The sequence below is a fragment of the Coregonus lavaretus genome, assembly GCF_964263955.1.
Source record: "Coregonus lavaretus genome assembly, chromosome: 13".
Lineage (NCBI taxonomy): Eukaryota > Metazoa > Chordata > Actinopteri > Salmoniformes > Salmonidae > Coregonus > Coregonus lavaretus.
In genome coordinates, this window is record NC_140000.1 from 25,525,207 (window position 1) to 25,543,279 (window position 18,073).

At 42.9% G+C, this 18,073-nt stretch overlaps 1 protein-coding gene across 2 annotated transcripts; it reads left to right on the forward strand.

Annotated features, from left to right (window-relative positions):
* The first annotated feature begins 960 nt into the window (after nucleotides 1-960).
* LOC311139110 (myelin-associated glycoprotein-like) lies at nucleotides 961-11,054 on the forward strand. 2 transcript variants are annotated; one of them, XM_084173999.1, is made up of 10 exons: nucleotides 961-1,081; nucleotides 1,359-1,434; nucleotides 2,037-2,405; nucleotides 2,580-2,876; nucleotides 3,439-3,696; nucleotides 5,373-5,633; nucleotides 5,780-6,082; nucleotides 6,383-6,482; nucleotides 7,134-7,236; nucleotides 8,388-11,054. In XM_084173999.1, the coding sequence occupies exons 2-10, from the start codon at nucleotides 1,389-1,391 to the stop codon at nucleotides 8,547-8,549; spliced, it is 1,899 nt and encodes a 632-aa protein (XP_084030125.1). In that variant the 5' UTR covers nucleotides 961-1,081; nucleotides 1,359-1,388; the 3' UTR covers nucleotides 8,550-11,054. The 2 variants fall into 2 exon arrangements, with proteins under 2 accessions (XP_084030125.1, XP_084030126.1); XM_084174000.1 differs by lacking the exon at nucleotides 7,134-7,236 and having other exon boundaries at nucleotides 8,388-8,516.
* Nucleotides 11,055-18,073: the final 7,019 nt, after the last annotated feature.

The window sequence follows — 18,073 nt, forward strand, 5'->3', positions numbered from 1 at the left end:
CTTGGGGTTTTGTCTAATGCAGATGGTACAGCTTGACGCAATGTTTTAGAAACGTTTTACTAGCATTAGCTATGATTGCCATAACCTAGAGCCTCATGGTTTGGTTTAAAGGGGTCCAAGTCAACTTTATAAGTAATCATTATGTGGACTGTACTTTTTACTTTGTATTTCCAATGTGTGTGTGTGTGTGTGTGTGTGTGTGTGTATAAGTGTTATGACACCATTTGGAAATACGCATGAGCATGCTGTTTGTGTGCGTACGGTCGCTTGTTTGAGAACGGGATGTTCATGTGCCTCAGCCCAGAATAACCTCTCCCTATTGTTGCCAAACTGCCTAAAACCAACAGAATTTGCCCTTATTTTCTGTATGAACACAGCTTATCAGCCTATAGACTGTCTGGGGACGTAGTGTGTGTTAATCATGGAGCTCTCCAACACAATCCACTCTTAGGCCCACCATCTGCAGCCACCGGCTGCTCGGAGGGGGGCTAAAGACAAGTCATTGCCTCCATAGCATCATGAATGACATAAATGGGGAGACACAGACTGGTAGATACAGACTAAATGGTCCAAACAACCAACGGACCAAATGATGATGGTTGACGCCATGATGTAATGTATTGGATAAGGGTCAAGGGACTAGGGTAGTGAGTCATGGTTATGAACAGCGTCCAACAGTGACTGTCTGTCGAAGACCTGGGACTTACGTATGAATAGCCTAATGAGTGACTCTACTAGCAGTCACACTACGGGGCCCAAACAGGTGCCGTCTGAGAGAGCGAGAGGGAGAGAGAGAGCGAGAGAGAGAGTGTGCGTCACCATGTCTATGTGCCAGTGCCAGTAAAGAGCCTGCTGTGCATCTCAGGCAGCAGGGCTGATGTCATCGCCTGATGCTGATGTCACTTGTTGTGTGTTTTTTTGTGTGTTTTTTACAGAGAAGTTAAGGGAGAGGGCTGTCGAGCTGTCTGGGTGTGATTGGGTGCCCTCTAGTGAACATTACTGCTACTACTACTGTGACCACCAAGCTGAGAAATCAGACATTTTCTGTCTTGGCTACTTTTCGCCCATTGAGCAATTCAAGGTGATAGTCAGTAATGTCTACCATCTTTTTACACACAATCATCTTGAGATATGTCATTGTTACCTGAGATAAAAGCAACATAGGCTCATTAGAATATATACCAAAAAAAGTGACATTTAACCATTGCAGTTATATACCACCACTACTGACATTCGTTACATGTCACTATAATCGCATATTCAATATATATCACATAGCATGGGGCTCCATTGGTCCAGAACAGAATGGTAACGTGTGAAGTAGTTGATGTGTAATTGATGTCCGATGTCTGTTGCAGAGGTCTCTGGTTCAGGGTTAAACAGACACCATGTGGTGTTTGGAGCTGCTTCTGCCGCTGTTGCTAATCATCAAAGGTAAAACGTATGTTTCTCATTCTCTCTTGTCAGTGTGAATAACTACTCAATTACACCACAATAACTCAGACTGTGGATATTCCCTTCAAGACTACAGATGTAATACTATAAATGAATTAATCTACATATGCAATTGCAATGTAAAACTGATTGGGTGGTTTTACTGCATTGACCCAGTTTACTTTTAGAGTGTGTCAAACTTACAGCAAACAATACTAAAGCAACAGGGTACAGAGTAGACACAGGGTCCAACTGGCACACATGGCAGCAGGGAATCAGCCTACTGTTCCAGTGCTGTGGGATGGCTGGCGTCCATCTTGGCTCAACCTTGTCCCTCTCACTTAAACAGTGGTGCCAGTGGTAAGAGTGAGACATATGCTTCCTCCACATAGGGTCTCTGCTCTTACCATCTCACCCAGGGAGAACCTCATGATATCATCCTATGTTCTCTCTCTCTCTTTGTCTCTCTCTGTTCATCTTTTCTCAGTGAGTCCATTTGAAACTGTATATGTATTGTAGATTGATTGTTCATTGATATACAGTTTCACTCTCAATATTACCATTTCCAATCTTCCTCCCATCTCCCTCCTTCCCTCCCTCAGATGTCAGTGGCCAGTGGAACGTATGGATACCCAGGGACATCTCAGCCATGACCAACTCCTGCGTGATCATCCCCTGCACATTCATGTACCCGTCCGGTATCCGGCCGTACCGCGGCATCCACGGCATCTGGTACTTTGGCCAGCCCTACCCTCAGCTCTTCCCACCTGTGGTGTTCAAGACGCGCACAGACATTGTGCATGAAAGTTACAAAGGGCGTACCAAGCTCATTGGGGACCTGCACCAGAGGAACTGCACCCTGCTCATCAGTAATATAGGTACAGAGCACTCAGGGAGGTACTACTTCCGTGCCGACCTGGGCGGTGCCAACATCTACACCTACCCAGACTTCTCTGAGCTCAAGGTGCTGGGTAAGCATTTACTATATTTACAATTGTTTACAATCATAGGTGTCACATTTATTGTCTGGATTTCCCTAGCCTGGTACCATATATGTTGTGCTGTCTTGATTATAATTATTATAGTTTTAATGAGAACAGGTAAATATTGTGAATTGGTGAATTTTAACTCATTCACACCCCCAGACCAGCCCAACATTGACATCCCTGAGGAGATAGTCGCTGATGAGAATCTGGAGTTGACGTGCTATGCTCCAGACAATTGTCCAGAGAATAGCCCAGAGATCGAATGGATGTACACAGACTACCTGCCTGAACCCGAGTATACCACAGACTACGTGGAAGAAAGCAATACAGCCGTACTGTCCAGCACGCTCACCTTCACCCCCAGGCCCATGCACAACGGCCAGCTGCTGGGCTGCAGGGTCTACTACCCCAACACCACCCTGGTCTACGAGAGACTCATCTCTCTGGACGTCAAGTGTAAGTGACCAACTGACCGTTGTCACCGAACATGTAGGTTGAATCCTGAAATTCTGTGAGAAGCGTGTCATTTGGACACAACAGAGGACATAATATGTAATATGGGGGATTATATAAATATAGAATAACTAATCCTGCCATATTTCTGACGCACACATTGTAGAACCATTTTCAATATCTACAGTTATCCATTATTCTCCATCAACAGTAGAAGGATAGCAGCTTGATTTAGCAATATATTGCATGATTGTGACATGGCTGGCATAGGGTATGTTAGCCTTGCATCCAAACCTGTTTTTCTATGTTTCACCTTTGTTTTTCTTTGAAACAATGATGAGTGCAGTGTTGGGTCTGGTTTAACCAGGTTTGGCGTAGTCGGCAGGAATTATTATTATTATTATTATTATTATTATTATTCTATATTTATATAATCCCCCATATTACATAATATGTCCTCTGTTGTGTCCAAATAACCAATCCCTCACACTTGTCACTTTTAACCAGGTTATACACTTGTCACTTTTACAAGTCTAACCCCACTTTCCCCTTCCTCTCACCCCAGATGCCCCTCGCTCGGTGTGGGTGAACGTGTCCGTGGAGGTGATGGAGGGCAGCTCCGTGACGCTGCACTGTGAGGTGGACAGTAACCCTCCTCCCAGGATCTCCTGGCTGTTTGGGGACCAGGAGCTGCTGTGGGACACGGCCTCCAACGCCTCACTCTCCCTGGATGACTTAACCCCCACTCAGGAGGGCATCTACACCTGCGTGGGGGATAATGGCTACGGCGTCATGAACACATCCATGTACCTGGCCGTCTTGTGTGAGTGTCATTGTGCAACATTGTGTTTGTGGAATAATCAAAAATAGTTACATTTAAACATTGTAGTTATAAGTCAACCAAGCTGACATTTTAGTTTATGTCACTTGCGGTGACATATGTGACTGACCGGCTCGATTCGGTCTTATGTAGCAAAATTTGAAATTGTGTTTTTTACATTGGATAAAAGTAAAATTATATATCATACACTACAGTTGAGGAACATTGCGAAAGTAATTATGTTTTGAAAGTTGATCAACTTGAGAAAATGGCCCTTGAATGTTTTAGTAAACCTACTGGAGAGCTCTTCTTTGTCTACACCCATTCAGCATCGTTCACACCCTCTTAAGCCTTAGCCCCACCCATCTCTTTAAGGATTCAGATGTGAGGCAATGTGCTAAACAGTGAGTACGGTCATGTACTAAACAACCAAAGATTTCAAGACTAAAGGCTGGTTTATACTGCGTCTATCAACATGTCTGTATACAGTTGTCATTCATTATTACAGAAAAATAAACTCACAACAAGATCATTATTTACAAGTTAATGGCGAGCTAATTACAGAAAATTGTTTATGGTTGTGAGTGTAAAAGCAGGTCCTTCTACTGGATAATTTTTTTACTTGGACACTGTCTTGTTGGCCTAACGTTTAATCCTAATTTCACTTTGGTGAAGGTCATGTTGTTGTTCACATTACAGTCTCTGGTAAACACACACTATATAAAATAAAATCAAAGTTTATTTGTCACATGCACAGGATACAGAAGGTGTAAACGGTACTAGCTAGCTAACATTAGGCTATAACTAGCAGTGCAAATGGCTCTGAGATATGAATAATATTACTACACGTAATGTTAGCTAGCGAGCCAGCCAGCCTGCTAACATTAGCTAGCTAACAGTATGCTTTAACTTGCAATGAAAATTTGAAACATATAATATCTGAAAATGTAGCTAGCTATACTCTCTTACCCGTATACAGTACATGGATGAACGATTCTCCCTCTCTGTCATGGATGCCATGGTTGCCCTTAGTTTTGAAGATGTAATCCGGAGACAGGTGTTTTGTGTTCTCTTTTCGACTCTCTCTGCATTTGCAATCAAACGACTGAATTTTCTCCATCTCCTTAGCTATCATGCTCTGCTTCCACCGGGAATTCCACTGATTTCAGAACTTGGTCCTCCAGAAAGTGGGCACATACGTACACATACTGAACAGCTCATTATAGACAGAAGCATGCTCCATGGCAGAGCAATCCGAACTCATCTCTCGGAATGTCCAGCCCACCCATTATCTCCGCCAATCATGGCTAGAGGGAAGGTTCTTGTCTTTTTCTGTGGCTAAACCAACTAGGCTTGTAATTTAAATTGTATACTTATTTAAAGATGGCATACAAGATTGTTATTAAGGCACATGAAAATTCACATGATCCAGAAGGCATTTCTGCCCAAAAACATATTTTGATGAATAATAAAATGTTTATGTTCAAATGCCCCTCCTTTGAAGTAGTGAAGCGCGATATATATAATGACGTATTAGTTATGTGATAAACCAGGCCCATAGCTTCTTGCGCTTGTTTATACACAGTACGTTCTATCCTCTTTAACGTACTCCATTGTTCAACTCCTTTCATTCTCCTCATATCGCTCTACATTTCATCCCTTCTATGTCCTCCCTGCAGACCCTCCCAGTGAGCCAGTGATAAACAGCTCCCTGACCATTTTGGAAGGTTCCTCCATCTCCCTGCAATGTAGCACCCAAGGCAATCCTGCGCCCACCCTCACCTGGCTGAAGGACGGGGAGCTGGTGGGCACCATCACGGCTGAGGAGGTGTCTGTGCTGGAGCTTCTGGAGCTTACCCCTCAGGGAGACGGACAGTACCGCTGCCTGGCAGAGAACGAACACGGACGAGCCAGCAGCTCCCTCAACATAACTGTGGAATGTGAGTGGGTCATCAAATCATGTAATGTTGTATCATATCATATGGTATGGTACCATATCGTATTGTACCACACTGCGCTACACCACACTACACCATCTATCCCACTCTACATATCAGTCATACCCCTACCTCCACCCTCTCTTCAGACGCCCCTGTCCTTCTGGAAGAGTCCAAGTGCACTGTGGTGAGGGAGGGAGTCCAGTGTGTTTGCATGGCTACAGGCAACCCTGAGCCCACCATCGAGTTCTACCTCCCAGACAAGAACATCACCATCAACGACACGGACGGCCGCTACAACTACTACACGCACACGGACGGCCACACGTCCACGGGCATGATCAAGCTACGGGAGAAGGGTGAGCGCCTAGGCAACGGTGCCGTCAATGTGCACTGCAGCATCAGCAACATGTACGGGTCGGAGAGAGTTCATCTGGAGTTGCAGCAGGAGAGTGAGTACACAAGTTCAGGTTTATGGTTAAACACAGAAACAAACTCCATACCGTTAAAATGCAAAACATTGTATAGCAGAGCATACATGAGAGATTGAACTGAAATGAGAAGTGTAGTACCTTTATATGATATCTAGATTGACTGTATAAGTAAGTCCACAAACTGGCTACCCCATTGGCTTGATATGGCAATGGCATTATCTTGAATGTAAACAAGCTAAATTATAGTACCATGACCTAGCTAAACAGTATTTTCTGTTTCTACACTACCTTCAATATGATGTTCTTGTCCGATGTTAGAGAAGTACATGATGGCAGTGATCGTTGGCACCATTGGTGGAGTGGCTGTCATCGCCTTCATCATCGCAGCAGTGAGATATGTGGGCCATAACAACAAGAAGTGAGTATCCACCCTCAATACGAGCTACAGGTAGTCATTTCCTGTTTAAATTGATGATAAGGAAACACTTCAGCCTAGCCATCCATTCCAAAACACCTCTGTGTATTCATGAGTGAATGATTGATCGATGGACGGACGTGAGAATCATGGTCATAAGTTATGCTAACGCCAGAGCGAGTTCAATTAATTTGCCATCATTAGTCCCCTTTCTGAAATCCTCTGAGATGGAGATCCAAAATGGCTGCCTGTTGGAGTGGGGTTAGCAAGCCAGACTAACTGTAGCCTATAGTTTGCAGGCTCAATTCCCTGCTTTGATACTGCTTTGTACCCTTGACTTGCTTAGCTAAAAATACAGCCACGGTAGCCTACTTAACTAAGGTGCTTCAGCATTATAGCAATACATCACACTCCGATAAATGGTTTTACAGAAAGTCGCTCCAAGAGAGGGTGTCAGCTCAACCGCAACTAAACCCATGAAACGATAACCACAACCATGAACGTCGACCACAACCATGAACTATAGGCCTGTAGATTGTTAACTATGTTGGGAAACAGGCCCTTGTTTTAAAATGGATGCCCAGGCTTGGAGTGTCACCCTCAGTTAGTTAGTGGTCATGAGACAGAGTCTGATCTTGTGACTCCACCCCCCAGAGAGAATGGCAACCCTGGGCAGGACCTGGTCTCTAAACTGGAGAACCCAGCATTGTACTACAGCACAGTCAAGAAGGACAAACAATGTTTGAGGAAGAAAGTGGTGAGACATGTTGATGATGATGACTATAATGATGATAATGATCTCAGATCTGTCCCAGACACGAGAAAGATAGCTGACCCGTTGCTGATACTATACTATACCCGTTCAATTCATGTCTCTTTTTTGATGTACGGTAATGTTCATTCCGTGGAGATACTCATAAATTATCAAAAACCTATATGACCTCTTATGTTAAAGAGAAAATGTAAACTTCCCCAGCCAACTACTGACCTAGCCTGAGAGTCCCAGTACCACTATAGCTATCTATCACAGTACCACTGGAGTAGCTGCGACCATAGCCTTTCCAAACCACTGTTTTCTGCTTCATCGCTTCTCTGCGTTCTTCTGTCTCTTTTTCTCTTCTCTAACTCTTGCACAGCTTAAGACAGAGCTTCTGGGCTCAAAGTTTAACTCCATTCTAGAGGAGAGCACGGTAAGGTTCCAAAACAACCCCACCCCAATCCCAACTCCAGGTCTCAGTGGTAGACAGCATCCCTCACTCATCCCAGATAGCAAAATTATATGATCGCCCAAAATCGGCCCTAATCTACAATATTACGACTTACCATTTGGCCCAGTTAACCACTTGGTGTTACGGTCCTGAAGTGGATCTGTAGAATGAAATGTCCAGACCTTACCTGGCAAGGTGGATGTGGCCCACATTCAGAACAAAAGTAGCCCAGTAACTAGGGAAAGTTGTTAGGGCCACACAACTCAAGCCAGAGATGGCCCATAAGCAAAGTGCCAACCCTCCCCCAGTTCGCATCTCCTACATTCGGACCAGATCTGGGCCATATGACGCATTGTGGTGCCAGAACTGAGCCATACTGTATGTGTCACCAAACAACCAGATCTGGCCCACAGTTGTCTGCTGTCTGAGATCCGTATCTATGTGCTGTATTGCCTTTGATTTCCACAACTGCTGTTGCATGGCTGCCTCGATACCAACAGGATATGCTAAACCTACTCAATCTCCTTGTCTTACACCTCTGCTCACCAATAACAACTAACCCTCCTTTCTCCTCTCTCAATGTCTGTCATGCTATACCTTAATACGCTCTATGTTCTGAGATGTCAATGGCATTGGTGGCACTGTGCTGGTATAATCTGTGATTCTGAATGGACCTTGTCTCTTTCCATTCCTTCAACAGGGAGAAGACGGGGATTATCAACCTGTGGGCTCTATGGCAGACCTGGAGAGGCAAGAGCTGAACTACGCTGCCCTGGAGTTTCTGGGGGGGCGCTCCAGGGATGGGGGGGCCTCAGGGAGGGGGGATGACGGCAGCGACTACACCGAGATCAAAGCCAAATGAATCGCGATCCTTCCCTGACTCCTCGTCACCGCGGGACACAGTGGCAGCCATGTTGTCGCCCCCCACCTCACGTCATTCGCCCCCTGTTCAAACGTATTCCTCCCTCCCCCGTGGACACCATCACCACCCTTCACCATCACACCAAGATTCCCCATCGTCTCCCCCCGTCCCTGACTCATCTGAATTGACGTCCCCTTTGGTCAACCCCCCGGCCTCCAGGGGGAGCCCCAGTCACATCTCGCCGCCCAGGACTGCTGGTAGCTACTTGCAGGGTCGGAACACGGCCCAGTGGACAATGTAAAAAGCTCTTTGTATTATCAGCAGCTGTCGGTCTCCCAGCTCTTACTTTACTGTTCATAGCCACACAATTCACTCACAACAGGTGCAATGTGTTAGCTACTGTACTGTACTGTATCATCTACATTCAATGTTGCTATTTCCATCTCTACACCATTAATTGTTGGCATTGCTATCAAGCTTGGGACACAGTAACACATTTTCTGGGGCTCCCCTTCTGTATGTCACCCTATATCATACTCATAGCTAGCCTTGTTAAACAAGATTGAACGCTGCGCTCACCTCTGTTTTCCTGTGAAATGCAGCGCAATCAGTTTGGATACCAGGCTAGCTTGTTCCTGCTCCTGTTCTAGATCTGTCCATTATAGTCCTTCTCCACTGTGTCCGCTGCCAGTCGAAGTGTCAGGGAAAGGGGGTGTTTTGTGCTTTTTCTTTTCTTATCTCTATTGCTGACCCTGGATCTGGAGGAAACGAGGGATCTCCTCTCTCTTCCTGATTCAGTGGTTGTCAACACTGACCAGTGTTCAACAAACGTCAGGCCTGGTACATATCCAGTTGAAGCCAGTCATCTTCATCTCACATATTCTGTTCCCACATATAGTTCAATAGTGATGTGTGCTGTGACTCAGTAGCTTTTGATGATGATGAGAAATGAATAATTTATTTGATTTTATATATAGAGAGAAGATGGATACTCTTAGAGGTTTGTTGAGCATTAAACACAAGGTTCTGTTCGTGCAAGAGGTGGCCTGATTTCTTTTGTTCTTATGCATTACAAGCACTGATTACGTTGTCGTTTGCTCTTGGGGAAATGTGCCGGGGTAACACAGAATGTTCTATTTATGCCGTTGCCCATGATTTAATTACTAGTATTTTTGGACAATTTCTCTGTTTTGCTAAGGCTAAGTGTTAACTTATCCTTAAATGGGAACCAATGGGTTAGAATCCATTTTTTGATCAATCTGGCATACATGACTCCACTGTAGCACTCGCACAGCAGGCCAAAATGTATCTCGTTGAGACAATGTGTGTGTGTATGTATGTAAACAGTGCTGAAAGATCAGCGAACACTGATCACTGTGGCTGTTTCAAAGGATCACTTACCTGAGACCGCTTCTCACAAAAATGTCTTCAATGGTTGTGAATTGTGAAATCAATGCCTAATCCTATAGGGTTGTATCAGATGAAGCAGTTGAGTGGCACAAAAGTGAAGCTGATATAACAGTTGGTTGTGCTATTCAAATATACTTGATCAACTCATGTAATGTAATCTCCAAGCTCACTAATGGCATAACTAGATAACAATGACTGTTAATAAAATAATAATAAGCTGCATACGTATTGGTAAAAGGATACCAGTATACATTATGTAAATAAATACCCTGCATGACTATTATGTTGTCAGCCATATGTGTAAATACACTACGGTATGTACATGCTCAGTATTACACAATGGTTTACACAGGGAAGTCGGATACAGGTTCAACTTTAATTGACTTCTCTGTCATAAGGGTGACATAACGCTGTCATGACATAACACATGTCATTTTCGGTCATGAAAACTGATGTCAAAATACTGACAACACTTTACACTGTCATGACACAAATGGTTATTTATGTAAATTAGTTGGCTTCCTGTATGCCAAGCCAATAAGCTGACTTAAGCAAAGATTTGTGCCATGAAAGTGTCAAGTCAGCTGTCAAGCTTATGTCAGCTGTCATGACTGTTAATAACATACTTTATGTAATTGTTCTGACATGGTTAAGTCACTAGACCTAATGGCAGAGCGTTCAAGATGTGTTACCCAACATTGAGACATGCCAATATGGACATCCGGTTAGTAACACTTACTGTCATCGGTTCTCTTGAACGCCTCATGGGGGGTTATTTATTTCTAAACCTGGAAACAAAATGGAGAAGTGTTGTTCATGTTTATCTAATTTGTTTGTCACATAGTGTGTTGAAAAGCAGATCTGTACTTTCTTTACTTTGTGGTATTCATTATTAGTATTGTGATATTTGACACAATAATTCCGATCAGAATTCTGCAATCTTTCTGCAAATTAGCACTGTTATTACTTAATGACAATAAGAGCTCTATGATGATGTTTGATCCCTCTCTTTTATTTTACAAGTCTATCACGCCTCAAGCAAAGCCATCTTTCTTTGGTTCCAAACAAAAAAGAAATAAAGCAAACAACAGAGAATGTGACCAGCTCAGTTGATCTATATACATTTTACATTTATATTTTAGTCATTTAGCAGACGCTCTTATCCAGAGCGACTTACAGTTAGTATTGTATTTTTAATTTTTTCATACTGGCCCCCCTTGGGAATCGAACCCACAACCCTGGCGTTGCAAACGCCATGCTCTACCAACTGAGCTGCATCCCTGTAGTTTGTTATCTGTACTCTCATACCCAAAACAGTACCATTTCAACCATTTCACTTGACAATATTTGCAACTGTGGTACCTTGATTATCTACATAACAATTTGATTAACATAGTTGAACATGAGGAAGATAACAAAAACTTGTAGCTTATGTGCTTTTACATAAAATATAACATAATTCGGTTATAATTGAGATATTTTTTGTGTGCATAAAAGCCTGAGACATTATTCAGAAAAAGAGGTTGAATTCATTCACGTAAAAATGCATTCAGCGCTCACCCTAAGATTTTTTTTTTATAGCAATAGAAAATAATTTACATTGAAATAAAATAGCAAAATCAAGCCTCTGAACCAAACTCTAAAATAAAATAGAAGTTTATCACAAGCAGAGGATCATTGGTGATTCGGGGAGATGATGTCATATTCGGGAGACACGTCTTCCTTGACCAATGAGATGTAGGTACTATCTTCTTCTTTAGCTCTCTTCTTTTCACCCTTTTTGCTATTTAAGTCACAAACCCATTGTTATCTGAGATGATTTTAGAGCCAATTTGTGCAGTATTGAAAATAGTAACATACAGTGAGGGAAAACAAGTTTTTGATCCCCTGCTGATTTTGTACGTTTGCCCACTGACAAAGAAATGATCAGTCTATAATTTTAATGGTAGGTTTATTTGAACAGTGAGAGACAGAATAACAACAAAACAAAAAAATCCTGAAAAACGCATGTCAAAAATGTTATAAATTGATTTGCATTTTAATGAGGGAAATAAGTATTGGACCCCCTCTCAATCACAAGATTTCTGGCTCCCAGGTGTCTTTTATACAGGTAACGAGCTGAGATTAGGAGCACACTCTTAAAGGGAGTGCTCCTAATCTCAGTTTGTTACCTGTATAAAAGACACCTGTCCACAGAAGCAATCAATCAATCAGATTTCAAACTCTCTCCAAGGATGTCAGGGACAAGATTGTAGACCTACACAAGGCTGGAATGGGCTACAAGACCATCGCCAAGCAGTTTGGTGAGAAGGTGAGAACAGTTGGTGCGATTGTTCGCAAATGGAAGAAACACAAATAACTGTCAATCTCCCTCGGCCTGGGGCTCCATGAAAGATCTCACCTCGTGGAGTTGAAATGATCATGAGAACGGTGAGGAATCAGCCCAGAACTACACGGAAGGATCGTGTCAATATCTCAAGGCAGCTGGGACCATAGTCACAAAGAAAACAATTGGTAACACACTATGCCGTGAAGGACTGAAATCCTGCAGCAGGGGGGCTCAAGAAAGCACATATACAGGGACGTCTGAAGTTTGCCAATGAACATCTGAATGATTCAGAGGAGAACTGGGTGAAAGTGTTGTGGTCAGATGAAATCAAAATCGAGCTCTTTGGTATCAACTCAACTCGCTGTGTTTGGAGGAGGAGGAATGCTGCCTATGACCCCAAGAACATCATCCCCACTGTCAAACATGGAGCTGGAAACATTATGCTTTGGGGGTGTTTTTCTGCTAAGGGGACAGGACAACTTCACCGCATCAAAGGGACGATGGACGGGGCCATGTACCGTCAAATCTTGGGTGAGAACCTCCTTCCCTCAGCCAGGGCATTGAAAATGGGTCGTGGATGGGTATTCCAGCATGACAATGACCCAAAACACACGGCCAAGGCAACAAAGGAGTGGCTCAAGAAGAAGCACATTAAGGTCCTGGAGTGGCCTAGCCAGTCTACAGACCTTAATCCCATAGAAAATCTGTGGAGGGAGCTGAAGGTTCAAGTTGCCAAACGTCAGCCTCGAAACCTTAATGACTTGGAGAAGATCTGCAAAGAGGAGTGGAACAAAATCCATCCTGAGATGTGTGCAAACCTGGTGGCCAACTACAAGAAACGTCTGACCTCTGTGATTGCCAACAAGGGTTTTGCCACCAAGTACTAATTCATGTTTTGCAGAAGGGTCAAATACTTATTTCCCTCATTAAATTGCAAATCAATTCATAACATTTTTGACATGCGTTTTTCTGGATTTTTTTGTTGTTATTCTGTCTCTCACTGTTCAAATAAACCTACCATTAAAATTATAGACTGATCATGTCTTTGTCAGTAGGTAAACATACAAAATCAGCAGGGGATCAAATACTTTTTTCCCTCACTGTAAAGGAAGCATCTACTGTACAGTAAGTTGCAACCAGTTTTTTAAGATTAAGATCACTTTATTGGTCAGTTGCACACAAGGTCCAACTGAAATTTGACTTTAACCCAACGTCTCTGAAAGACACACATACACATATATAAACATTTTGGAGAGGTGGGGGGGGGCTGCCTCACTGGGCGGCAGGTTGACGTTTATTGTCATGAATGTTGCCCTGGAGGCAGAACGGAGTGAGTTTCGCTAGATGGGTCAGCTGCAAAGATATTTTGTCTTAAGTTAGCTGTGTGGTTAAGTCAGTGTAAAATCAAATTTCATGACTTTTGGCTATGTCAGCTAGTGACCACTGCAGAGCAGCCTCCAGAACTAAATTCATCATGAAAAACACTAACCTGACACTGGGTGCTGTAGTGGGTTGCTCAAGGGCACCCAATGGCATCAATGATTTGATTCCAGCAACCCTCCAGTTGCCAGTTCACTTCCCACTGGACCTGGAATTTGAACTCGCAACCCTCCGGTTGCTGGTTCGCCTCTTTACGCTAGGCTACGGTCTCTGGTTGCAACTTCAGTTAGCCAAACAGAGCTAAAAGGTTTCCTTGATTATGATTTACCTCTCTCAGACAGTCCTACCTTGCATACGTATTGATAAAAAACAGCAAAATATAACAATGATAAGAATTTTATGCCTCCTGACCTTATGCCAAATGTCCCCATGTGTTCAACTGTGGGGTTGTCATGTTGTCTTACCATTTACAAGGACTGGTCAGATAGACAAGGAGTGCCACAATAAGGCTGAGGGACAGGATTATCCAGGGAAAGACTGCAACATCCCTCTTCTCTGACCCAGGGATATCTATGGGAAGTTATACTAATTAATTGGTACGAAAACACTTTGTTTAATTTATCCAACACTATTCTACTTTATCTCTTCTCTTTACCCCACTAGCTAGGTTTCCATCCAATTGGCGACAGATATTAATGTGGAATAAAATATGCAAGTTTCCACCAAACTGACTAGTTGCAGATATACAGTGGGGGAAAAAAGTATTTAGTCAGCCACCAATTGTGCAAGTTCTCTCACTTAAAAAGATGAGAGAGGCCTGTAATTTTCATCATAGGTACACGCCAACTATGACAGACAAATTAAAATCCTGAAAATCACATTGTAGGATTTTTTATGAATTTATTTGCAAATTATGGTGGAAAATAAGTATTTGGTCAACTACAAACAAGCAAGATTTCTGGCTCTCACAGACCTGTAACTTCTTCTTTAAGAGGCTCCTCTGTCCTCCACTCGTTACCTGTATTAATGGCACCTGTTTGAACTTGTTATCAGTATAAAAGACACCTGTCCACAACCTCAAACAGTCACTCTCCAAACTCCACTATGGCCAAGACCAAAGAGCTGTCAAAGGACACCAGAAACAAAATTGTAGACCTGCACCAGGCTGGGAAGACTGAATCTGCAATAGGTAAGCAGCTTGGTTTGAAGAAATCAACTGTGGGAGCAATTATTAGGAAATGGAAGACATACAAGACCACTGATAATCTCCCTCGATCTGGGGCTCCACGCAAGATCTCACCCCGTGGGGTCAAAATTATCACAAGAACGGTGAGTAAAAATCCCAGAACCACACGGGGGGACCTAGTGAATAACCTGCAGAGAGCTGGGACCAAAGTAACAAAGCCTACCATCAGTAACACACTACGCCGCCAGGGACTCAAATCCTGCAGTGCCAGACGTGTCCCCCTCCTTAAGCCAGTACATGTCCAGGCCCATCTGAAGTTTGCTAGAGTGCATTTGGATGATCCAGAAGAGGATTGGGAGAATGTCATATGGTCTTTTTGGTAAAAACTCAACTTGTCGTGTTTGGAGGACAAAGAATGCTGAGTTGCATCCAAAGAACACCATACCTACTGTGAAGCATGGGGGTGGAAACATCATGCTTTGGGGCTGTTTTTCTGCAAAGGGACCAGGACGACTGATCCGTGTAAAGGAAAGAATGAATGGGGCCATGTATCGTGAGATTTTGAGTGAAAACCTCCTTCCATCAGCAAGGGCATTGAAGATGAAACGTGGCTGGGTCTTTCAGCATGACAATGATCCCAAACACACCGCCCGGGCAACGAAGGAGTGGCTTCGTAAAAAGCATTTCAAGGTCCTGGAGTGGCCTAGCCAGTCTCCAGATCTCAACCCCATATAAAATCTTTGGAGGGAGTTGAAAGTCCGTGTTGCCCAGCGACAGCCCCAAAACATCACTGCTCTAGAGGAGATCTGCATGGAGGAATGGGCCAAAATACCAGCAACAGTGTGTGAAAACCTTGTGAAGACTTACAGAAAACGTTTGACCTTTGTCATTGCCAACAAAGGGTATATAACAAAGTATTGAGAAACTTTTGTTATTGACCAAATACTTATTTTCCACCATAATTTGCAAATAAATTGGTCCCCCCTTTGCTGCTATAACAGCCTCCACAACAGCCTCCACTTCTGGGAAGGCTTTCCACTAGATGTTGGAACATTGCTTTCATTCAGCCACAAGAGCATTAGTGAGGTCGGGCACTGATGTTGGGCGATTAGGCCTGGTTCGCAGTCGGCGGTCCAATTCGGCGGTCCAATTCATCCCAAAGGTGTTCGATGGAGCTATGACTTACAATAGCTAGAATAACTCTACTAGGCTTTTAGGTACCAATTGGTGGCTGACTAAATCTCTAGTTTGGGGCATTTGCAGGAGTATCCACCAGGTTGAGGCTCATGCCACCAGAAATTCAGCCAAAATGAAGCCATATCCAGAATCCCTTATAAAAGTCACGATAACATGTATTGTAAAAATCAGTTTGTTCTACTGTCCCTTCTGCAGAATGAGGCCTGCTTAGGAGACCTGTACTTAACACCACTTTTTCAACAGCAGCAACACATATATTTCAAGGAACATGGTGTAGAGTTTAAAGTATTTAAAGAAAGTAAAACCCCACCTAACAAATATAGCAAGGCCTTAGCACTTTAACACAGTTTCAAAGTGGGAAGAGGAACTAAACTAGGGCCCACAGAGTGTTGTGAGCTTTAGTCAAATTCTGTGAAGATGCACTAACAGGTCTGGTTAAAATACAATACAAATGTAATGGGAAACTGAGTTGAATACTAAGGCATAATGGCTTTTACAGTAATATTGTTTTTAGATAAATTACAGATAGTTCCCTGTATGTACAGTAATGGTAATTTATGTTGATCTTTGACTACATGCATTTCCATTACAACTACACAAATTGACACTGAAATTAATCTGACAGTTTACACATTACTGATACTTTATCAGGCATTGTTGAAACCAATTTCTTCCACTTCAGGCTGTGATCAGTTGCATTATTATCATTACTTCTTGTCATCACTCTTCAAAAGTGGGTCTGATATGTCTGTATAAGTGAAAGATTGTGGACGGAAACAAATAGTCTGTCCTTGGTTGCAACACTAACTACTGAGTTCCAAACTGCCTCTGGAAGCAACGTCAGCACAAAAACTGTTCTTCGGGAGCTTCATGAAATGTGTTTCAATGGCCGAGCAGCTGCACACAAGCCTAAGATCACCATGCGCAACACCAAGCATAGGCTGGAGTGGTGTAAAGCTTGCCACCATTAGACTCTGGAGCATTGGAAAAATGTGTTCTCTGGAGTGAAGAATCACAAATCTGGGTTATACACCATATTATACACATGTACATGTTACAAACAGCCAATCTTGAAATATGCACGTATTTTCTTATAGAAATCTTATAGAAATCTTTGCAGTGTGTGTTGGGATTGCAGTGTGTGTTGGGAATGCAGTGTGTGTTTGGAATGCAGTGTATGTTGGGATTGTAGTGTGTGTTGGGATTTCAGTGTGTGTTGGGATTGCAGTCTGTGTTGGGAATGCAGTGTATGTTGGGATTGCAGTGTGTGTCTCAGTTGGTAGAGCATGGTGCTTGCAATGCCAGGGTTGTGGGTTTGATTCCCACGGGGGACCAATACAGAAAACATTTATTGACTCACTACTGGAAGTCGCTCTGGATAAGAACATCTCCTAAATGACTAAAATGTAAATGTTAACCAAGGTGGTTTACTGGGTTGGTTGATTATGGTCTATATACAGTACAGTATGGCTGGACGGTAAACAGTACAGAGGGACTTCCTGGATTGTAGCACCAGGAAAGAGAGAGGAGGAAGAGACTGGGAACATGAAGTGACAGTTCACACCCATTAGAGTCTCACACAGGGCTCCTGATCAAGAAGAGGAGAAAGCACACAGAGAGGTAATGTGCTGATTAAGTCTACTTTTCTGCATGGATCGAAAGACAAGCTATTTAACCATTATATAGTTTTGTCTCGTTACATTGAATGACTGTTAAAACTTGATTATGACTACGTAATGTAATGGTAATGTTCTATTAATCATTTAGGGCATTGCAACCCATTGCTTCATAAGGCTTTATATAGCCTAGGCATAATTATTTATGAATGTGGTTAAAGATATTTATGAGCAGATATTAACGCCTATGTCGGGCATTATAATACATTATATGGAGTCACTCATAAGGAGTTGTTATTATCACAACACCATTTAATATTTTAGTTCACACTTATCTTGTGCTCCAGACCAGTAGACACAGACAGAGATAGTGACCATACAGAAAGAGGAGAAAGAGGAGAGAGAC